This window comes from Podarcis tiliguerta (assembly GCF_965153285.1).
Source record: "Podarcis tiliguerta genome assembly, chromosome: 7".
NCBI classification, from domain to species: Eukaryota; Metazoa; Chordata; class Lepidosauria; order Squamata; family Lacertidae; genus Podarcis; species Podarcis tiliguerta.
In genome coordinates, this window is record NC_139540.1 from 44,353,372 (window position 1) to 44,377,582 (window position 24,211).

Sequence of the window (24,211 nt, forward strand, 5' to 3'; positions counted from 1 at the left end):
TGGGCTTGCTGATCGGAAGGTCGGCGGTTTGAATCCCCGCGACGAGGTGAGCTCCCGTTGCTCAGTCCCTTGCTGCCAACCAAGCAGTTCGAAAGCAAGCCAAAGTGCAAGTGGATAAATATGTACTGCTCTGGCGGGAAGGTAAACGGCATTTCTGTGCGCTGCTCTGGTTTCGCCAGAAGTGGCTTAGTCATGCTGGCCACATAACCCAGAAAAACTGTCTGGGGACAAACGTCGACTCCCTCGGCCAGTAAAGCGAGATGAGTGCCCCAACTCCAGAGTCGTCTGCGACTGGACTTAATTGTCAGGGGTCCTTTACCTTTACCTTTTTAATGTGGAGTTCAGCCTTGAATGTGAAGAGTATCCTAAACATACACACCACCTTTAATTCTGTCATTTTATTCTACATTTGAAGTGTTGCATAATACAGTGGTACCTCAGGTTACATACGCTTCAGGTTACAGACTCCGCTAACCCAGAAATAGTGCTTCAGGTTGAGAACTTTGCTTCAGGATGAGAACAGAAATCGTGCTCTGGCGGTGCAGCAGCAGCAGCAGCAGGAGGCCCCATTAGCTAAAGTGGTGCTTCAGGTTAAAAACAGTTTCAGGTTAAGTACGGACCTCCGGAACGAGTTAAGTACTTAACCTGAGGTACCACTGTAATTGCATTTTCCTTCTCGCTCCTTGCAAACAGGTGCAGGGAATTGAGGTACATGAGTTTAAAACACAGAATCATATTCTGAATATAGCTACATGATAGCTCAATGAGCCCTGACCCAGCCACCCTTGGTTATGCGAAGCAGCTGCATTTCTAGGTGCAGCATTTTGGGAGCAAAGGGCATAGCATCAGCCAATCTCCTTGCTACTCACTGGTGGACAGGATGTGAGGGCCAGGCCAGGAGAAGAGGAAGATACTCCTCCATGCAGAGAGTATGTTAACTTACATAATGGGCTACGTAACGTCAATATTACACAAAATTTAATATGAACACCAAGAATTAGATGACTGGCATATTTATTTGTTTCATAAATAAAAAGGATGTTCAGGATACAGTGAACAAAGGGATACCAAAAGGTGTAAAAAGTGGTCTGGCGATTTGTTGGAATAGCAATGTCAGGGGACCATTCCAACAAGTGAAAGTTAAGGGTTAACTGGTCCAGTGTTTTAAAGCCATTAGGTGCTGTAATACCAAGAACCGCTATCCTCTGGTTGCACCCTCTGGTGGCTGTTGCTTAGCAACTTAGTGGAGCAAAATTTATTTCCTTCAGGCTGTTTTTTTAAAAAAAGAAATAAAATAAAAAAGCATGTTCATTATGCTCTAGCTGCAGTAGTAGTTTCATTCTGTTGGAAGCCTGGCTTGACCTGCTGTCTGGCTTTTTAACCCGAGGACTCTGTCTCCTGACAGTGTTATTTTCAGCTGTCTTACTGTTCAGCCCACCTTTTGATAACTCAGTGAAGTTTGCCAGGCTCTTCTCATTTTGAATTCAGTCTGCTAGCACAAGTGAATATTCATTTGACTCTGGCAGTGGGACAGCACATCTGAAGGGAGCAAGTTAGCACAGAACGCAGGACAGCCTGTGTGTCACCCCCAGCCCTTGTTGTCCCTGTCAGTCCCCCACACCACCAAGGTCACCTCCCTCTTTAGAAAACTTGCCTTGGAAAAGGAATACTGTAGCAAGGATGCATCTAGACCTCTCTGAAGCCAAACAGATGTCAGCAACATAGGCAAAAACAAGGAGGGATTACTAGCTGTCTAGCTCATGAACAGTATTTCAAACAAATATTTCAATAAAGAAGGCTATCTTTACAAAATCTCAGGCTACCATTTCTAAATGAATACCGCAGTTCTCTCAATAGGATTCCACCCCCCCCATATACTGTAGCCAGTTCTCAACCCTCACAAGGAAGTGCTGTACAACTAGGTATCTACTTAACTTAATACCACACCAAGAAAAGAAGTGCTTCTTTGTGAGTTTCATGCAGTGTCAGACAAAAAAAAGGAGGGGAGCTTTAATGTGACAATTTCAACCTTGTGCAGATTTCCACAGATAACAGCAAGCAGAGCTATCTTTCATACCCACACATATATTTAGGGCACTCTTATACTATTTTAACTTCTACGACTTTCCCCAAAGAATACTGGGAACTTTAGTTTGTTAAGGGTGCTGTAAATATTTGGGGGGGGGGGAACCATAACAGTTAAAAGTGGTATGATAATGCTTTAAACACTTTAAAGATATGATGTGGATACTTTGTCTGATTCCGAAGGAAGTGAGTTCACCTTTTAATTTCTGTCTGCTGTAAAAGTATTTCCCCCAGAATATCCTGGGTGAACATTCAAATGAACTCGCGTCCTTCAGAATCAGACAAAGCTTCCCAAGTTCAATTTGTTCTTTTCTTTCCAGAGTGGAAAGAGAACTTCCAGAGTAATTACACCTCTTAGGTGATCCATGGTGTCAGTTATCTAGTTCAGGTTACTTGTAAACTAATGTAAATAATTTAGTGGTTTGGTTTAGGACAGAGGGTCAAGTCATTCTTAGAGTAGTTTTTATTACTGACTCTTTGCTCTCCTCCTATGGGAGAAGGATTCTAGAACTTTTCTCACTATCATGGAGCACATGGTATCAGCAGCATTATCATATATATATATATATATATATATATATATATATATATATATATATATAATTTTAAAAAACCCTATGGCTGCCACTCTCAAAGATGTCCACCATGCTACACCATACATGTAGAAATGGCTTCATTAGTTTGCTCTCCCCCTCCCAATTTCCCCAGCCTCATTTCTTCATGAATTTGTTCTGCACTGCATTTCTTCTGAGTTCTGGTGCTGTTAGGGGGGCTTTGTAATGATGGTGTAGGGTTAATAATACAACTGCTAAATTATGAGTGTTAACGCATCTGTTGGACAAAGAAGTATTTAAATCCAAAATAAAAGATTTGGGAAAGACCAGGTAGGAAGAGTCATAGTTAAGAAAATCCATTTTTATTAGATTTTTTTCCAAAAATTATTACAAAAGGAAAGTGGTTACAAATTATTTAAGTTATCCAGTGCAACATGGAAGCACCCTCTAAAGTTCCAGCTAAAGTTCACAGGAATCTCCTAGACCTGAAGTTAGCAGCTGCAATGTGCTTGGCCCCCGAAAGTGACACCAACTTACACCATGTAAATGTAGCCAGTAGGGAGATGAACTGCAGACTCCAAAGGAACAGAAAACAGGTCCTCCAAACTACAAGGTGCAAAATCAGGACAAGACACAAACATATATACAAAACCCAAAATATATATACATTAAATAGTTGTGTTTAGGTACCATGATTTTCAGATGGATTTATTTTTTCACTGACTTTAAATATTTATAGAAACAAACAAAAGGATTTCTCAATTTGTAAAATGTTATTCCTCAAGTTATGTTTTTTGTTCCTTGCCTTTTGGAGAAAACATCACATTATAAGGCTGTCTTCTTTTAGGACGCTGGCAGGGAGCAAGGTCCTCTTTTATGTAACCTAAAAAAAAAGAGACAACGAAATTTCAACACATGATTTGGGCAAGAGAAAGCACTATCAAACAGAGCTGGGAGAAATTCCTGCTTATTTCAGTGTTAAATGGCTTTTTAAATTTTTATATTAAAAATTGTAAGAAAGTGTCCATACGAAACGTCTAATGTTAGAAGCAATATAAAGTTGTGGCCCTTTTTAGCCCATTAACCGAAAATGCTTGTGTCCATGTGTCTTATTTCATCACAAAGCGGGGAGCAGGGCCTCGACTCACAAATTTATGAAATTATTTGCACTCTTAACAATTTATCTGGTTATAATACATTTCTTTTAAAAGTTTGTACTTGAAATAAGCTTCTGATCCAGGATTACAAATAAGTGTATTGGATTTCAGCCAGGAGTGATTAGGAAGAGGATGCCTGTGGAACTACTGCAACCAAACTATTGTGGTCAGCATACCAAACAGTGTTATTTGGCGTTTTAAGCTTCTTAACTGCTATTGTGGCACAGCTTATAGTTCTGTATGTAAGGGTAACTTTCTGTGCTGAAACAGGGAAACAATTTGCTAGCATACTAGAGTGGTTACAAAAATAAGCTTAGAGTGGAGGTATCCCTGGTTCATTTTTCATCACAGTAATGGACTGATTGGGTGACACAAGTTACTATCACTTCAACTCAGGCCTGCGTCTGCAATAGGGAGATAATAATATTGAGTCTACCAAGTAAATATTTCTGAAAGTATGTTTGTGATGTACTTCCAGCACTTAGGAAAAGTGCTAAATAAACTGCTAAAATATTATCACTTGCTATTATTATAAAGATTAATGAATGTATGTCTTAATATTTAACAGGGTGCACAACTAATACATTTAAAACACTGATGAACTCTCATGAGACATGAATGATATTGCAAAAAAAACCCCAAAGACTACCAGCACAATCCACTGAAATAAATGGCCACACTCCCATTTATTTTAGCGGTCCTAGTTTAAGTTTCCATAGCACCCCAGCCAAGGCAATTATCTGGTACATACCTACGTCATACAAGCTGTCCTAGCTTTATTTATAAGAAATGTTTCTTTTGAGCAATAGTTTGACACACTGGGCACAATGCTGGTTATGCACCTGATGATGAAATCTTGCTTGGCTTAGGGTTTGAACATGGGGTATATTGAACATGGATTCAGTTTCACCTATTAGCAAAATCCAAGTGAGCCAACTGGTGCTGGCAGTTCTCTGCAGAAAGTTTGTGGGAGGTCTGGGCTTTGCCAGGTCCCTACGTTGGACATGGCATCCCTTGTACAGAACAGGAAAGACTCTACCTGTCCCAAACAAGTAACGCCTGAGTCTTGTCTAGTCTTCCTGCTAGTAAAACAGGTGACCTGAGCTCCAGATACAGGACAAATTGGCTCCCTGCTGTTCCATCTCCTCGCATAAAAATGTTAGTCCAGTAAGTTGTTCCTTGTTGTGAAGTGCCACTGGCAGTGCAGAGTGAAAAAAGTTAGGCGCTTTTCTCAAGTACACCCACTTAAATAACGGCATTCTAAATAACTAAGAGTAACTTTGTGCTTGAAAGGCTTCTGGCATGAAAACTCTAAACTAAACAAGAAGTATTTTATGAGGAAGCTGATGATCTCTAGATACTCTTTAAAAGGAAATGGGATTGCTATAGTTTTTTCATGGCTTCCTGCATATGAAAGCACTATAGCACTAATCTACTGGGAGATCATTTAATGCCAGGATTGCATTCAGATAAAGAATGTGTGTACTGCAGCAACTAGAAACTGAGTTAAGGAGGATTCCACCAATGAGTACTACTTCTGATTACATATACAGTGGTAAACTATACAAAATATATTTTTTCTTGAATATTTATGTGCTGGGTTTCTTTTTCTTTTCCCCACCAAACTATTTCATGTTGGTCACATTTGCACATCATGGTAAACCATGATTAATTGTTTACGACAGATGCACAGATGGCTCCTGTTTCATTGCCCCCATAGTGTGAACAGAAAACTACAAAATCCCTGACTTAGCATTACATTTGAACCACTTGGCTTATGCAAACCAAACAGAAAGCAGGAAGCAAAGAACAAACCCTTCCTTCACACTGTGGTTTGACTGAAACAAATCAAACCATGATCTCCAGTTCAGATTTAACACTAAGCCAGGCATCATTGTTTAGTGCCAGGAAGGAGCCAAGCAGGTGTTGTCTATGTGTTCATAGCAAACTAGGAACTAGTTTACCATGAAGTGCAATGCAGCCATTGTTTCTCATTCTGAAACATCAACAATCGTAAGTTCTGTTATCAGGCAGGTGGGTAGCTAAGTAAAGGGAACACTTTGTTAAGTATTTGAAATACTTTAATAAATGTAAAAATAGTGGGAGGAATTCAACGTCACACTAAAACATGTTCCACCAATGCAAGCATTTCTTTTTGTCCAATGAAATGACCTCTCTCCTCCCTCCTACGTGCTGTTCTGGTTTTTCTCCCAACCCTCTCAAAGCCAATTTTGACATACATGGGCAGGAGAGGGGGGAAAGCCCCTCTGTGCTAACAGGAGCTCTTGTACGGGCTCCTACTAGTGAAAAGTACTTAGTTGAATCTGGCCCAGTTTCCCCCCAGTAGTAGTTCTGTAGGCTGGTACTGCAGATTCCTGTAATGTTCAATACAACCCAATTGGCTGATGCAACATTTATTTTAATATTTGTGAACTGCAGGTTCATATAAACTATCTCAAGGCAGTATACAGACTAAAAACACAGTATTACAATAAAAATATCAAACGCAGCAGTTAGAGCTGGTTGGCAAAGAATCTCAGGTTTTAAAGTCCTGTCATAATCACACAGTTTTAAAAATATGTCTAAAAATGATCATGTCTGCCGAACCTGTATTAGCAAGGATGAGCAAACTTGTGGCAAGGGGTTCCACAGGGCAGTGCCTGCCACACTAAAGACTCGGCCCCTGGAAAAGGCCAGCTGAACCTCAGGGGCGACTACCAAAACAGGTGACCACCAAAACAGCTCAATCAGAAGACCTCAACGATCAAGTCTGAATATGAAGAAGACAGATCTGTGTCTATTAATTGACTGTACCACCGTTTAAGCCACTATTTCACATACTTGCCTCTTTCAACACACATCTGGGTGGACGGGAATCCGACTTCCCAGAAATTTTCTGGTGTATCAGGAGGAACATAGCGAGACCGATGCCTTGAACAGGCAGCTAACTTCTTTTCCCTCTCCTCTTCTGGAAAATCTGCATAGTACTAAAGAGATATTGCAGAAACTCAGTATTAAGAAATAACTCCTGAACCAGAATACCCAAAAAAGGGTCCATTACTTATCCCCCCCCCCCCCCGGGCACTCTTGAAAGAAAGTGGTTTTCTAGCTCCATTTCAAGGTTTAGGCCAGGGTTTGGCACAGAAACTGCTTTGGTTGATGACCTCTGTCAGAAGAGAGACAGGGAAATGTGTCCCTATTAATTATCCTTGACCTCTCAGCAGCTTTCGATACCACCAACCATGGTATCCTTCTGGAGTGGCTGCCCGAGTTAGGGATGGGTGGTACTGCTTTGCGGTGGTTCCGATCCTGCTTGGATGGTAGTTTCCAGAGGGTGATGCTGGGAGAGTGTTTGGAAATTTCAGCTGGTGCAGAATTCAGCAGCATATTTCACCAATTCCGGCCTGACAGTGGTACAGCATTACTCTTGTTCTTCCTGCTCCCCATTTCACCTCATGTCTAACTGATTCTAACATGATAATATATTAATGTTCTCTTAGAATGGGATGTCTGTTGCCAGATTCTTATTTATTTTATAATTTTAGAACAGGTGTGTTTTACAATCTTTTTCCTCTTTAAAAGTTTGGTACACTGTTTCCTGCTTCAGGGTATTGAGTCTAGGCGACCTTTAGCTTCTTTGCAGTTTGACAGTTCTAAGGTTCCGAAAACAATGTGCAGTATATTCCCACTGACCTGAATAGCAGCTACAAACTCACACACAAAACGCTCTCTAAGAAGGCTCCATAATACTTCAAGAGGGAGTACATTTAATCCCCTTTGCGTTTACTAAGATAATATGCTGTGCTTCAAGCCATGGTCCCTGTCAGAACTGTATGATACAGATATTGTGCAGTACCACATTGTCTATATGTATTCAGAAATCTCTTTCTTAAAGCTAAATTCTTGCTTCAGTTGAACTAGAAATCTGACAGCTTGCAAATTCCAAAGACTGAGGAATCATAAAAAGGGTCTAATATAGAATGCCAAAAGGGGCATATCATGTAGGCAGTGAGTAGAAAATATCAGTTTCTGAAGAGCGGGGCTTAGAAAACGTGTGGGATTTTAATGGCTGGTTTACACATTCAAGTTCTGGTGACTGAAGGGATGAACTGCATGGGCAAAACAAACATCACATACAACACATTCACATGCAGTGCTTATCCATGGAGTCAGTTCACACATTCAGCTGAAAGTCTCTCTCAGACCTAAGATTTTCTGCTGTGGCAATGGTGGGCCTTATGGCCATTCCCTAAGTTTTCCCTACTTCCACCGACAAAGAAAAGAGGAAAGCAGAGGAACCTAACATCTATTTTTTTTAAAAAAAAACCCAAGAAAGGGTTTAGGCAGAGTTCCACAGTGCCCTGCATTCTTTTCTTAGGATTTTATTTCATTTATGAAGCTTAGTGTACCAAAAAAGGGTGCCTTTTGGGCAGGATTTTTTAAAAAACCAAACAACATGAAGCACTACCATATTGGCTGTACAAAATATTGAATGTAGTCAACCCATATGATAGCTCAGTTGGTAGAGCATGAGACTCTTAATCTCAGGGTCATAGGTTTGAGCCCCATGTTGGGCAAAAGATCCCTGCATCTCAGGGGGTTGGACTAAATGACCCTCATGGTCCCTTCTAACTCTACAAATTCTATGATTCTGCCTCACATCCCATTATTTTGGTGCAATGCTACTGCTGAAATTCCACCTGCCTTTGTGAAAATAGTTTGCTTGGATTGCTTATATTAAAAGCCTCTTTCTAGAAGTGTTTTAAAATTCTGCCTTTATTCTGAACATTTTCTTCATTATAAAAAATATTCCCCATGTGTTTCCAATCTCATAGTCACTGCTATGAGTAACTCACCAAAATCTAAAAAGAGACAAGTTCTTAAAGAGAAGTCTTGCACTGTGCAGAGACAGGAAATTAAAATTGTTCACACACAGCTCTTGGTACAAGACACAGAGCTGCTTTTATGTCCCTTTCTTATTATTCTAGGCTTCTGGATTTCACATATTTTGGAACAAAATTAAGCTTCACAGTAGGCTATAGATTAAGCTATGTGCAATACAGAAAGGTATCACAAAGTTTTTATTAAGTTTGTATTAAGCTCCTTATTTTTAAATATTTAATTTCAGAAACATACAGTTGAGTGTGTGTTTTTTTAAAAAATGGGAAGAATAGATAAGAAATATGGAAATACAAGTTAAAAACAGTAAATGGAATCTCTTACACAGTATAAGACTCATCTATGCTCCCCAACAAATTGTAGAATACATTAATGAATGAATTACATGTGCTCTTACAGCCAGAGTGGATTTGATTTAAATCACTAGTCAGTAAGGCTTGATTTAAATCATTTTTACAGAAAGGTTCAACCTTGCTGGCATCCTCTTAATATTTACTACCAGAGGAAGGTTTCATTTTTGGAATAATAAATTTTCAGAGTAGTTTTTAGTTACATCAAAAATTACTATCAGTTATACTATCAGAAATACATAGGCAGATAATTATGAAATTATTGTTTATATCTGGACAACTTTTCTGCTGTACTTTATTGGAAGGAGAAAAATAATCATTTACTTAATAACAGTGTAAACAATTTATTTAAGTAAAACAATAACATTATAGCATATGTATCCATGTTTGTTAACCGATGTGATTAAACTTTTTTAATTTTTTTTTTTTAAAAAAACACCTTAGACTGAGTTTTAGCACACATGAAAAACTTTAAACAAATCCTTATTTCCTGATGAATAGCCTTTGGACTATAATGCAACTTAAATAGAAAACTATCTTTAGAAAGATTTTTCCTCCAAAAGCATTTTATTTTAAAAATCCGATTTAAAAAATCTGATTTAAATTTAAAAATCCAAATTTTTAAATTTTTTAAAAAATCATTGATTTTTATCCACTCTGCTTACAGCATAATTAGATGAAATTTGTATCAAGTTATTTGATGCAATAACTTAAGACTGTGGAGAAATGCTTAAAGTAGAAAAGCAGTTTATAAATTATTAATATGTATTATTCCCTTGTGATGATAAACGGTCAATTTCAACCTTAGTATGGATTTTTTTTTTAAAGATCCTAAAACTATGTAGGCAGGGTCTAAGGCTCTCTTCCAACTGCAGCCCTCACCCCATATGAATAGCAACTTCTGATGTCAGAGGATCCTCGGAAGCATGAGTTAAAAACTGTAAATCTCAAGATGCAGGAGACCCTGTGCACCTATAGAAGTGTCCAGGAGATTTCACAGGCATTTTCAGTTTTAATCTATACTCTATTTTTGCACTGTTCAAAATCAGGAGTCTTTATTGCACTCTGTTATTTCCATTTCTTCCCAATACATATTACAGTGGTGCCTCGCAAGACGAAATTAATTCGTTCCGTGAGTTTTTTCGTCTTGTGAATTTTTCGTCTTGCGAAGCACGGTTTCCCATAGGAAATGCATTGACGGTTTCCCATAGGAATGCATTGACTGTTTTAAGAAAAAGGCGCAAGACGTTTTCGTCTTGTGAAGCAAGCCCATAGGTAAATTCGTCTTGCGAAGCAACTCAAAAAACAAAAAACTCTTTCGCCTTGTGAGTTTTTCGTCTTGCGAGGCATTCGTCTTGCGAGGTACCACTGTATAGTCAAGCAGGTAGCTAAATATTCAAAAATAAGGGTCATGCATACCTTGGTTAAATGCACACTGCACCATTTCATCAGCTATGCTACAGATATATGTCTCTGTATATGAAATTCATGAGATACCTAAATTATTCTATTGAATAAACAGAATGAGGTTCATGATAACAAGGAAAAATAATTAACTTACTATTTCACATTCCTTACAAGTGTGTCCAGGTAATTTTTTCCTTTCTTCTTTTTTACGGACCACCTCAATGTGAGGAAAATCTAATACAGTGTTCCTTCTGGAAAGTAAACAGAAATTGCAAGATCTAAACAAGGCTGCAAATATTATTTTTTGCATAAGAAAACTATCATTTACTTATTTATTACCTGCCTTTTACCCTAAGGTCCCAGGGTGAGTTACAGCATTAAAGCACATTGTTATAAACAATTTTACAACTTAAAACTATTTAAGACAACTATGTTGGTTTAATGTTTCATCAAGTTGCTTTAGCAATTTCGGTTTTGCTGTTGCTTTACGATTAATTATAAAACATACTTAAAATGGGATCTATAACTGTTGTGGCAGCTAACTTAAATATTGTACATCTGAATATTTTGCTACTTTTTACGTTTACTCCTTTTTTCATGTTTATATAACCAATGAGAGTTAAGAACAGATGGCCACCATAATTGTCATTCAAATCCTGTTCACTTCAAAAGGATTTGACCACAGTATTATTTTAGGTATAATGGGCAAAGGCACAACATATCAGTGCAATCTACTAAATACTGTTACTGTTAATCTCTGTTCATCTTTAAAGGGTGCTGAACAATGGACAGAGAGGCTTGGAAGGAATGGTAAGGATCCCATGTTAATATAACTGACAGTAATGGAAGATATATCCCTATGTCTTTCATCTTCTTCATTCTCCACAAACTGGAAACAGGTATATGTTTAATCTACAATTAACTAAAATAAAGCATATGCATTTTTACACCCCATTTACATTCTTTATGACGCTTCTCAAAGTTTACTTGATCTTTTCCAAACTACGACATCCCAGTTCTGCCATGTAATCACTTGAAGAAAAACAAGCGAATCATCTTTTTTTATACAGAAGAAGACTGGTTGCCTTAAAGATGATTTTCACAAGCATATGGTATGTACCTTTCATCACTTTTATAATAGGATTCCACAAAAGCCTTCTGTTTGGTTTTATCTTGTTTGTCTCCATGCCCTGAAAATATAGAACACGTCATCAATTTAAGGAAACGAACTTGGTCCCAGCCAACTACAATATAGATTTCTCAGTACTTGAAAACAATGATATTTTCCCTTTGAACACCTAGATCTTTTAAAAGATAATGACTTGGTTTCGAATTAGCCCTCCTTGAATGGTAGGGCTCCTTCTCCTTAGAGGGAACTGGGATCTAGTAGACATTCCTGCTAGAGTACATGGGTGGTGCAGATTTTTTTGATAGGCTTCCCCTCCTTCTGCAACCCCCTATGCTGCCTCAAGCTGCTTTGGGAGGGTCCCTCAAACATCTGGGGCAGATGTCCATTGAAAGTGGAGAACTGTCACCTACTTCTAGCAGCAGGAACATCCCATTAGTGGAAGACCACTCACAAACAGCTCTCCTAACTGAGGTTCTGCTGGCAGGACCATCCATGGTTGAAATCCTATGTGCACTGAAAATAAAGCTGTAACTCAACCTCACCCAATGTTGGCAGTGAATTACTAGTCTTAAAACAAATACATACTCTGTAAGCTTTTCTTTACTGTTGACATTTCCTTCTTTTCTTCCTCTTCCGCCTGACAAGAGTCCCTATTGTTACATCCTAGGGCATTGTCATCTTCTAGATAGGATTCATATTCTTCATATGATGTCCGATCAAATATTTCTGCAAAGGTGTCATTTCTTCTTTTCTCTCCTTCGACAAATGTGAGCAACAATTATTACTAGCATTATTCTTGACACCTTGAGTTAAAAAGCAGCATGATCTATTTGAATATTTAGTAGCAGATGAATAAAACCAATCAGGTTCTAAAACTAGCTTTGTTATTTATTAACTTAAGGCATGCCATCTTGATTATCTGTATTAGAAAGATGGACCAACCCATGACTTAAATAGCTTCTTGGGAATTTCTGGTAGATACTAGAATATAGGAAGAGAATAATGACAATTTTAAATCTTCTTTCTTGGCATTGTTCAAATTTGTATCCTAAAAGGTGGGGTATAAATAGCTGTAACAAATAAGTTTCTTAAGAACCTGCAGGATATTGGGAGGGGGGGTCTTACCTTTAAATATGAACTGGCTGAAGGCTTTTCTTTCTTTTTTTTATAATCTTGCTGCCAGTTTAGGCTGCGACTTTGCTGCCCTCAGCAGCCTGGCAGGCTTCACTGCAACATTCTGATTGGGGCATTCCATCTCAAGAATGCCAAAAGGCTGCACAGAGCAGGGTAAAGGTGTTTTGTTGTGTGTGGGTTTGCTTTGCTTTTGCAAACTAAATAAATAAGAAATATCTTAAAGCATCTCAACTTTAAAGGTAAGAGCACCCATAATTTTTAGAATTCTCTTAACCTCAACTCACTAAAAACTTTTACAGAAGCCCCAGTTTTTAGTTATCATTGATAGTGGTGGCACCTGAATAATTAAGTGGACCTTAGTTATCCCAGATCCAAGTATTTAAAGGCTTTGATAGGGCAAGTCTAGCATGTTGAATTCTACCCTGAAATGAACTATTCACAAGTGAAAAGAAAAAAGAAGCAAAGTTATATATACTGGTTATTACCTCTGAAAAGTAGACAAGCTACCACGTTCCAGGCCTGTTGTAGTTTCTGAACTGTCTTCCAGGATAGCTGAGCATATGGTACATTACAACAGTACACTTGAGAAGCTACCAGACTGTACAGGACTCTAGTCATATAATTCACCTCCATAAAAGACACACAGCTACCAAGTTAGACAAAGCTCAAGAAACATACACCAGGCCGTAACTTACAACACTGCTGGGTCCAGAAGACTATAATAATGACTATGGTTCCTTATGGGAGAGTTATAAGGCTATAAAGCATGAAAAAAAAATACACAGCTTATTTTCAAGTCAAACATAAGCATTTTGAACCTTTGGACCCAACCAATTGTTCTATTGCCCTCATTTTCTAAGCTGTGCATTGTTGGAGTGGGGCTTATTCTCTTTATCTTTCCAGTGAACTGATGGACTGTTCATGCATTTTCCATCATCCTTTCTTAAATGCTAACCAGGGGATTCATCTTGGTACATGGTGCAGCCATGTGTGTGCCATACATCCCTATAAGCAAAGGAGCTTGTAATTGTTATATTCAGTTTTTCACTTGTGTTATTAAAACAATCAAACAAAAATAACTTACTTGAACTGTTTACTTCTTTATGTTCTTGATTTTTCATTCTTACTAGAATACTATCACTGACATATGTATAGTCCATGTCTACAGTCTCTGCTTCAGTTCTTGTTTGGATCCCTTCCTTTTAGGCAACAGAGTCACAAAATAATTATGTAACATTTTTTTTTAGGATATTGCAATCAAATACATACATATACCAGAGCAAATACCAGGAACAAAAACGTGTTCAGACTGCAGATCACATTTTAAGATTCTGAAAGAATCCTTTGGAGGGGTAGATCACACATATTCATTTAGTAGTGTTATCACTTCCAAGCTGTGTAACATGTAAGCTGAGAGATCTCTGATCTAAACCTCAGCATCTCCCATGATTCACCAGGCCTGAAAATATTCTTCAAATCATTCTCCAAAACTAGTCTATAAACTTCCAAACATTGAGGATCTATCACATAAATGACACAAGCAAATGTACTAACTCAGTTTCATGTTAGCAAATGAACTATTACATTTGAGGAAGCAACCCACCAAACTCATTAGTATTTTTAAAAAACCAAAACAACACTGAATGAGCCTCTCTTTCAATGAAATATATAATACTCCTTCTGTGAGATGCAGGCAAACTTTCCTGAGTAAGACTCAAGAAAATCTGAATATCTTTTCCTTAATGAATTATCTTTCTATGGATAAACAATTTCCACTTGCCTTCCCAAGCTGGTAGAATTATACAAGAGAAACTCAGAAACTGCAGATCCGAATTGGCTTTCTAAGCGTTTGCAAGACCAGGAACTAAGTTTACGTTTTTCTATCATTTCTGAAACTAACATTACTTCAAATAGGAACCATTCTAGTCTTGCTTTATTTTGAGTAAAGCATAACAGGTTAATAGCCATAAATAATATTTTGGTTTGTTCTGGGAGCTTAGTAATAGTCATACTATAAGATTGCTTACTTTTGCATCTATCAGAGTAACATCCATTTTGTATTGGGAAAGGTCTGCTCCTGGGTCTATGCTCCACTGCACATTTTCCAAGGGTGAATTATCTGCAAAAGAAGAGAGAATTAATTTATAAAAGAAATGAATGTTCTAAAAGTCTTAGAATTCTAAGGATATGCACATCAAAAAAACGAGACAAATAGTGACTATTCCACGAATAGTTGCTATAAAAGGGCAAATTTTCAAAGGTATCCTCAAGATCGATGAAAAAGTGTGACAGCCCTGGAATTGGCACCCCTATTTTCCTTTTCATTACTGTCAATAGAAGGGTGGCTTTTTGTTTTAAGGCTGACTGAGGCAAAAACCTTGTGGAAATCCACCCCTTTTGCCCTGGCTGAAGCAAGTTGACAGGATTATGGATGTAGCAGACACTCGCTACAGATCTGTCCCTAATGGGTATGTAGGATCTCTGTTAAGATGATGGTAACGCCAATAAAAGGGCAAGACAAAGAACACCAATGTTCTGATATTTCAATAATATGATGAGTTACAAGGTACCTTGTTCCTTGTGCAGATTTGCGGCTTTTTTCACTCTGCAAGGATTTGGTTGAAGCACAGATGCTGGCTCACCTACTGCAGTTTGTAACCTTATCCTCTTATTTGTTGGTTTATGGACACCAGCAGCCTGCCGACACAATTACAATGTTAAAAACCTTTGCCCAAATATTCTGTCTATGCTGTTCGTAATTCACATTAGCCAGCTGTATCAGTCTCCTGATCCCCCACCCTAGAAGTACAAATAAGTAGCAAGAAAGTTCCCCCGGCAAATGTTGCATAACTATCACGTGAACTATCTCTTCGGCACAGAAGCAAAAGAAATGCTACTGTTCCCCGAAAACCTCAGGTGTTTATTTATGCTAGGTAACAGTGTTGCTCACAAACTTACCTCCATATCTTCAGAGAGCTCTGATTCCAGGACGTCGTTGGGTGGATTACAAAAGGAAGTGATCTCTTCTTTTATCTGTACTTGAGGTTCTCTCTCCAGGGATGCTTCCTGTACACAGGGATCCTCTGGTGAATCTTGGCTCATTAGATAACCAACGATGGTTTTAGATGAATAATCTTTCACTGGTGGTTGAAAAACATCACAAAGAGTTGCCTGCCTCAGCCTAGTTTTGGAGGTCTCAGCACTTACATGGCTTTTTCCTTGACAGCGAAAACCCGAAAAGCGATCAGATAAATCTAAAGGCTTATCAGTTATATTATCTCTATTGATAGGAGAATTGTCTGCATGGGAAGGGAAGGCATTTTCTTTTTCAGAGCTGATCACATGCCCGCTCCTTTCATCAGGTTTCTTCCTTTTAGGGCATCGGCTGCCTAATTGTTTCTGTGATGGAAGAAGGAAGTCACTCTTGCCTGTCTCATCTTTATCTAAATGTGTGTTGGTCACACATGTTATGGGCTCATCTGCATTCTGTTTCAGAACCACTTGCTTACCGGTTGGAGCCTGGCTGATAACAGAGCTTATTTCAGTCCCAGGGTTAAGCGGTACAACAAAAGCAACATCTTCAGATACTGATTTCACTTTCTCAGATCTAGAATAGGAAGAATTGTTGATGGAGTTGTTTTTCAGATTTGACTTACGTCCTGTTGCTAACACAGAAGAGGAAAGACTTGTACTGAGGCCCAAGCTGCTCTTCTTCACATTTGCAGAGGCTCCAAAAACAGGAGAAGGTACCTTAGAATCCCAATCTGTAAGTGGAGAAGCGTCCTCAGGTGGATCTGAAAATCTGAATAGTTAAAAGTTGAAAATATTTTTCCCCTGCTAATGTGAACTACCAGTCCATTGAAAAAAAGTAACATCCAGCATAAGGCTGTAACAGTTATTTAAGAGAGGAATTAAATTATCACTCCCTTCTTAAAGACTGGATTTATTGTCAGAAACATCAACATAAGCAGAGCTGGACATACTCCACACCAAGAAAACCCTGATTTTGAACAAAGGTTGCAGTGTAGGGTCAATAGAGGTAAAGATGAAAGGTAGGTAGGTTTGTTCTTTAGCACAAGGGTAAGGAACCTTTGGCCCTCCAGATGCTGGAATGCCCATCAGCTCCAGGTAGGATGGCAATAGATGATGTGAGATATAGTCCAATAACAAATGGAGGTCCACAGATTCCCCACCCATGCTTTAGCAGATGCTGCCATGAAGTTTTAACCTTCTGTCCATATTTATTATGCCTTTTTGTAGTACATCAAATAGGAGCCCTGAACTTTTAAAGAGGCAAATGGTTTATTATTTTAGAAACTGCAAATAAAAACATTATAGGGTGTGTGCATAAAAAAAGACATCATAAGACCAGGATTGGTCCTTATGGTGGCATCTGGCATAATACCAAGTACTTCTATTCAGAGTACAAAATATTGGCAGGGAAATCATATTAATTTTTCTTATTACAAGACATATATTAAAAAGTCAGATATTGTCAGAAAATCTAAGTATGCTATTTTCTAATGGATTATACTCTTTCAAACTAAAATGTGGTAAGTTTTCTTCACTATTATATTAAATATGTTATAAAACATTACTATAATAAACATTTCTACCAAATTTATTCTATGAAAGTCCATTTAGCTTCATATGTAAAATCTTCATTATTATTTTTTTAAAAAAGAAAATTCTAAGACTTACTCCAAGTTGTCACCATTACTTTTAGGAAACACATGAACCAACTGTTTTCTGAAATCTCCCTGTGCTTTATTCCGAGGTTCCTATGAAATAATAACACCACTTTACGTTTTGCAACTTTTGGTATGGCACATTTTTTAAAGAAGCTCAAAATGCACACATTCATATTTACCGTATTTTTTGCTCCATAACACTCACTTTTTTCCTCCTAGAAAGTAAGGGGAAATGTCTGCGCGTGTTATGGAGCGAACGCCTACAGATGGCGGGGGGATCTGCTGCAGTCGTGAGCAGAGGATCCATGGTTCCCCTTCCTTCCCTCCTCTGTGGCCCACATGGATCCTCAGGATTTTTGCACTGGGTCACCCCAAATTCACCATCAGATCACATAGCATGTCCATGGCTACAGCTTGCACCAAAAAAATCACGCACCCGCTGTTGCCTGGGGCTGCAGTGGTGCAAAAACGTGGTTACAAAGCATGGATCCACAGGGTTTTTGCATTGGGCTACCCCAAACTTACCGTCAGATCACATGTCTGTGGCCACAGCATGAACCACAAAAATCATACATCCACTGTTTCGTTTAGAATATTTTTTTTCTTGTTTTCCTCCTCTAAAAACTATGTGCGTGTTATGGTCGGGTGAGTGTTACAGAGCGAAAAATGCGGTAATTCCATGGTCATGGATTAGCCAGGCCTATGTTGACAGAACAATCAGCTTGAATAAAAAGTAGAGGCAGGTCTGTATGCAAACCCCGGATTTGCTGAATGGAAGAGGAAATTGAGAATGAAGCACCTGGTTGTGCATGTAGTTATCTGTCAAATTCTGGATATGCTCAGAAAAGCCTGCTTCTTTGAGTATAGTTCCGTGAGCTGGATTAGTGTGATTGCACTCAGCTTATCTGATATAATTTTATTTAACCAATTATGTTCTGAAGCTATAGCAAAGGGATCCCATTAAATCAAATCACTGCAATGAATGAGTTATATTTCACCAACAAAGTAATATGAGTAGCAATTCTAAAAGATATGGTTCTATATCACCTTCATGCAATTTACTTCCAATTTACCATGCAAAAAATAAAATAAAAATATTCAGCCTCCAAAGACATAATAAGTATACAAGTGTAGCACACATTTCTGAAAACCAACATTATCAGTAATGAAAAATTACAAAATGAACTGTAATTTTCATTTACATTTTCATTTAGTTTTTGACACAATAAATGGATAACAATGATTACACAGCGATTTATACACAGTCAGTTGCCTCATTAGCAGTTGGTTGGTGGTACTTTTTGCCAAATCTTGAGACAAAATAAGCAAAAGAAAAATTGGTTTTCCCTATGAGAGTTTATTTCCCAACTAGATTTTTGTGGCAGATCATGAAAACAGTACTCACAGGCTCATCAAGTCCAAGGGTTTCTGCAACAACTACTGCCAAGGCAAATGGTGATCTTGTAGCACTGCGCTCTCCTGCTATTTTTTCATCTGTACAGATGGAGAGAAGAAATCAGTAACTCAAAACATGCATGATAAAACACATTCCACTTATGCTAGTACAGATAGGATTAGGTTTAAAAAAAGAGGTCCATAAATTGAGAATTGTGCAATAATAGAAGTATGATTTCTTCCAAGGCAATTAATTCAGCACAACATTCCTGAATCCTTGATTTTTAATTTTAAACCTATTTCTTGAATGCTCAAGCTAAGAAACATTTTAGATGAACATAATAGTATTTAATAATATGCAAGTTTGCTGTAGCCGTCTCTTGAGGTTCCTGTTCAACTCTTCCCTATAGCTTTGGAGGGTGAATGGTTTCCTCATAAGAGTTGGCAAAATGCCTGGGGAAATGGGGAATCTCCAGGATTCCTGAAAGGGCTGCTAGTCCTGGGTCATATGCCTCCTCTAACGAAGAATAAACAGACCAAAGGACCGTACAGAGCACTTTTCACACTGAGGGTTTTTCTTATTTATTCCATTCCATTCATGATTCGCTCCCCATAAAATACCTCAAAGCATCAAACATCAACAATTAAATGATTCCATATGCAAAAACAAAACAGAACAAAATTCAGATCAAATACAGATAAGAACTTGGATAAAGATCTCCACTGAAAGCTTCATTTATTTAAAATATTTATAAACCGCTTAATTAATAAAAAAAACCTCTAAGCAGTAAAACAAGAAAAATCTTCAATAGTACAGAGTGATTACCAAGGAAAACTGACTGTACTCTTTCCCACTATCACTAATTTAAATATATAATGGCAAAACTTGCTAAATTTACGTGATACTGGGGAGAGCTGTGGGTCGCAGGTATCAGCCACCAATACTTCTTCTTCAGGACAGACATCCCTTTGGGTGGATGAAAGAGGGATCTTCCCAAGCTCTAGAAAGAGAAAAATAAAGGTCATACTCAGATACAGCATCTTTATAAAATGAAGTTTATTTATGGCACCCTACAGCAATTCCTCCTTAATATCAATGGTGGTTCTCTGCCTTGTGCTTGATCAAGAGCTGCCCCTGGCCTAGAGGTATTCTCCCCCATATTCAGATCCAGAAACAGAGCGAGCAACAATGCCCAGCTCAGGAGCAGCTCCTCTCACACAGTTTCCCCCTGACCTGATGGGAGTTAAGACTATTCCTTGTTATGGAAACTCTAAAATAACTGGCTCTCTGTTTGTGGGTATGACAGGATGGAAATACTTTTAATGTCCATTAGGTGGTAGTCTGAGACAAGTTAGTAAGGAAGCACTGCTACCAAAAATTCAGAACCATTTCCTAAAAGGAAGGAAGGATTTGGAATTATATATTTTTATATTGTATAAAGGGGACCTCCTTCAAACTGTAATTATTCTTAATATTTTTAGCAGGGAAATAGTTTTTGAAAAAGCGTACTATGAGGTCTTCCTGTCTGTTCCAAATCTGGACCCTTTTGTTCTGTGTACTGGACATGTCTATTCTCCCGTTTTCGGCGCAGTTGATTAACCATTGAAAGTGACTGAACAGGTGAATCTGGAACGAACTCTTCCATGTATTGCTCTTGCTCCCTAAGAAAAACAAACAAAATTAATGTGAAATCTAAATACTACAAAAAAACAGAAAGTGTTGATCTGTGAAGAGTGTATTAAGGGTCACTGGGAATTGGTATCTGAAGAAGTGTGCATGCACACGAAAGCTTATACCCAGAACAAACTTAATTGGTCTCTAAGGTGCTACTGGACAATTTTTTAAATTTTTTTTTTACTGCATCAGACCAACACGGCTACCTAACTGAATCGGGGAATGTAGCCTTAGAGAAGGCAGAACTAGTCCTTTTAAATTATAGAAAAAGAGTGGCACTGCCACTTAGAACAGGCATAGGCAAATTCCGGACCGCCAGATGTTTGGGACTACAATTCCCATCATCCCTAGCTAACAGGACCAGTGGTCAGGGATGATGGGAATTGTAGTCCCAAACATCAGGAGGGACGGAGTTTGCCTATGCCTGGATTAAAAGGAGGGAACCTGGCAGAAGGTGCTAATAAAAAGGCAAATGGTGGACAGAACAAAGAAAGTCTTGGCAGGTTGAAGCTAAAATAAGTGGCTGAGACATTGGCAGTGAAAACATAAATTATAAACAAAAGATCAGGGAGTCAGTAGGACTATAAAGGAATAGCTGGAAATGACAACAGGCTCATTTACCAAACCTTTCACAAGTTCTGGTTTGGCTTACCGGCTAAGCATATTTCGTAGTTGCCAGAGATCACTTTTGCTATGACCCCTCCCACCAGTCACCTACACGTGCTGGAGAACAAAGTACAGTGGTGCCCCGCAAGACGAATGCCTCGCAAGACGGAAAACCCGCTAGATGAAAGGGTTTTCCGTTTTTCAATGCGCTTCGCAGGACGAATTTCTCTATGGGCTTGCTTCGCAAGACGAAAATGTCTTGCAATTTTTTTTCGCTCCCCAACCCCTTTTTCTAAGGCACTAAACTGCTAATAGCCTTTTAGCAGCTAATCCGCTAATAGGGTTGCTTCGCAAGACGAAAAAACCGCTAGACGAAGAGACTCACGGAACGGATTCTTTTCGTCTTGCGAGGCACCACTGTACAGAGGTAGAAGAGACTCTTATATTGTCCTGGAGTAGCAAAAACACCAGGTCTCTCTTTCACTGTTTCCATTTGCTCCAAAACTTAGCAGCATGGCATGAGATACACTGCCTCCTCACCTCCCTCAACTAAAAGACAGTAGGATACATTTTTTTGTAAAGTGCTGGGATATGGAGCTCCTCTGGTATCCAACTTTTCAGCACTCCATGAGAAACTCCTTCCCTCTCAGGAAAGGGAGGGTGTTACACTGAGATGGGACAGGGTTTATCTGATTTATTGTGGTTTGGTTATCGTCATTATCCATCACTTCCTGGACAAACCTTTCCCTACATCTATTTGCATAGGTACAAACAGGAATTATACTTACTCTATCTTCTCTTGCATCTTCTGAAGCTGTTCAGAAATCTTTTTATTTTCATCCTGTAAATTGTTTCTTTCATTCACTGAAATATGCAAAAAAAATGAAATAACATGGCAATTTCCATTTGTGTTGTATTTCTTCATCAGTCTTCTTAGGAAATCCATTAGATGACTAAAAAACTCACTTGCATGTACTTGTACTCCAATACATTTTGTTTTGATTCTAAATAAAGAGTTCCAGCCAAGTCACTAACAGAATGTTATAAATGCAATTTGTAACTTAATTACATCACACTGATTAACTGTGAAATCCAGCAACAAATTACTTACTAATTGACTTTTTCATCACATGAGAATATTGCTCAATAGAAAGAAATAAGACTGGTGATGTAAAGGAAAGGACATTTTTAAAAAGTACTGGTGCTACTGTCTTTTGTGATGTTTGGAAAGATGTGCCTTTTATCCTATCCTTGACCAAAGTCATGATGCTATCCAAATTAGTGGGCATTTGTGAGCTATACTCCCTTCACAAGAAAGTCAAGTAATAGTTTTTATATCCAGGAACTTTGATTCCCTTTAGAAGGCCCCTGAACCTAAGATGTAGAAGAGTTCTCCATTTGTCTATAAGCAAAGCAGCACAATAACATTAAAGGGAAAGTGGTAACATTACAAAATTTCATTGAATCCAACAGTACCTGATTAATGGGAGGAAAATACATCAACATCCTCCACTCCTCAAACAATCAACATAGCAATTGTATAGCAGAAGCACTGTATAATGGTGCTAGCAGAGCAAACACCTCCAGGAGACTAAAGCAAGTCAAGTCAAACACAGAAAAGGTTCGGCTCCTTCCCCTCTACCCTGCAACCTAGTCATAAACCAAATATAATCTGGGTTTGGGATGGAATCTTTAGGCATCTATAGCAATAAATAGACTCTGGCTCAATTCATACACCATAGCAAACCACAGCTTGTGCTTACCCACAACGCTGTTTTGAGCTGTCAAACATATGGTAAATAATAATTTAGAACTATTTGTCTCCTATTGTTTTCTATCTGCTGAGAACTATGATTCGCTCTGGTTTCTATAGTGCAGCAGCTTCTTGAGGCAGAGCAATTCCTGTGATGCTGCTCTGCTTCTGTTGAGATGATGGTTTGTCACTGGTTTCTGAATTCGGATGCCATGGCAGACAACAATTGGTACAAGCTGTGTTTTGCAAATTCTCTTCAAACAATGATTTGATACCTTGATTTGGTGGTACCTTCTCTAACCATGGCTTGTAAGCTTCCATAGGTTTGGATGTAAAAACAAACCATAGCTTGGCAGGATATACCTTTGTGTGTGAGCAAATCTTATGCAAAGAGTCAAGCCCAAGTGAAATATTATTGAGCTACAAATCAATCTCACTCAAATTCTGCTTGTGATAGTTCCTGACATTTTATAGACATAGGAAAAAAGCACTTCTCTATATTTTATCTTATAATATTAACAGTTTTGAAAGCAAGAAGTGTTTTATTAGACATTCCAAAATTTAAGAGGCTAACTGTACACTTCCACATATTAGGTACAATGGAGAAGAAGACGATGAATAAGAAGAAGAAGGAGGAGGAGGAGGAGGAGGAGGAGGAGTTTGGATTTGATATCCCACTTTATCAGTACCCAAAGGAGTCTCAAAGTGGCTAACATTCTCCTTTCCCTTCCTTCCCGACAACAAACACTCTGTGAGGTGAGTGGGGCTGAGAGACTTCAAAGAAGTGTGACTAGCCCAAGGTCACCCAGCAGCTGCATGTGGAGGAGCGGAGATGCGAACCCGGTTCCCCAGATTACGAATCTACCGCTCTGAACCACTACACCACACTGGCTCTCACAGGAGAGCCTATGAGTATAAGCCTGTTTGGGGAATGCATGGTCAATAAGACATAATGAGCATTTTCTGTGAACAACGTAGTATTTAAATATAGAAAAACTAACCATTACTGACTCAAAAGAGTGTGATAACAGAGCACATGCAAAGAGGTCCCATTATTATGAAATGACTCAAGGAAGATAAAACTCACTCAGTTCTGTAATCAGCTTGAGGTTCTGTTGCCGAATATTTTCAAATTCCTGCTGCTTTTTCTTCATATGCTCTTCAGTTACTGCACAACGATCACATAATCCTGCTCTTAACCTATAAAATTAGAAGATAAAGATATGTTAGATAAGCATAATATTTTTTTAAGTACTAGATAACTCAAGGCATACCACTGATCTATCAAAATTTCAAAAGTAGGAGGTCCATGGCTTAGCTTTTGAAAAACAGGGGGCCCAAAGTATTTACTTAATAGTGAACCACTGCACAAGAGG

General features: G+C 38.5%; 1 protein-coding gene across 3 annotated transcripts in view; it reads right to left on the reverse strand.

Moving 5' to 3' along the window:
- Positions 1-2,979: 2,979 nt before the first annotated feature.
- Positions 2,980-24,211, reverse strand: part of RBBP8 (RB binding protein 8, endonuclease) — a 30,834-nt gene continuing 9,602 nt past the window's right edge. For 2 of the 3 annotated variants that reach the window (XM_083451624.1, XM_083451625.1), the window contains 15 exons: positions 23,923-24,035; positions 21,871-21,946; positions 20,312-20,463; positions 19,701-19,802; positions 18,812-18,900; positions 17,417-17,496; positions 15,674-16,517; positions 15,286-15,412; positions 14,743-14,834; positions 13,800-13,914; positions 12,167-12,337; positions 11,573-11,642; positions 10,607-10,703; positions 6,642-6,783; positions 2,980-3,522 (listed from right to left, as the gene is read on the reverse strand). In XM_083451624.1, the coding sequence (XP_083307750.1) occupies positions 3,425-3,522; positions 6,642-6,783; positions 10,607-10,703; positions 11,573-11,642; positions 12,167-12,337; positions 13,800-13,914; positions 14,743-14,834; positions 15,286-15,412; positions 15,674-16,517; positions 17,417-17,496; positions 18,812-18,900; positions 19,701-19,802; positions 20,312-20,463; positions 21,871-21,946; positions 23,923-24,035 (2,368 nt within the window). In that variant the 3' untranslated portion in view covers positions 2,980-3,424. The remainder of the gene's footprint in view (positions 3,523-6,641; positions 6,784-10,606; positions 10,704-11,572; positions 11,643-12,166; positions 12,338-13,799; positions 13,915-14,742; positions 14,835-15,285; positions 15,413-15,673; positions 16,518-17,416; positions 17,497-18,811; positions 18,901-19,700; positions 19,803-20,311; positions 20,464-21,870; positions 21,947-23,922; positions 24,036-24,211) is intronic. The other variant, XM_083451626.1, reaches the window with a different exon arrangement.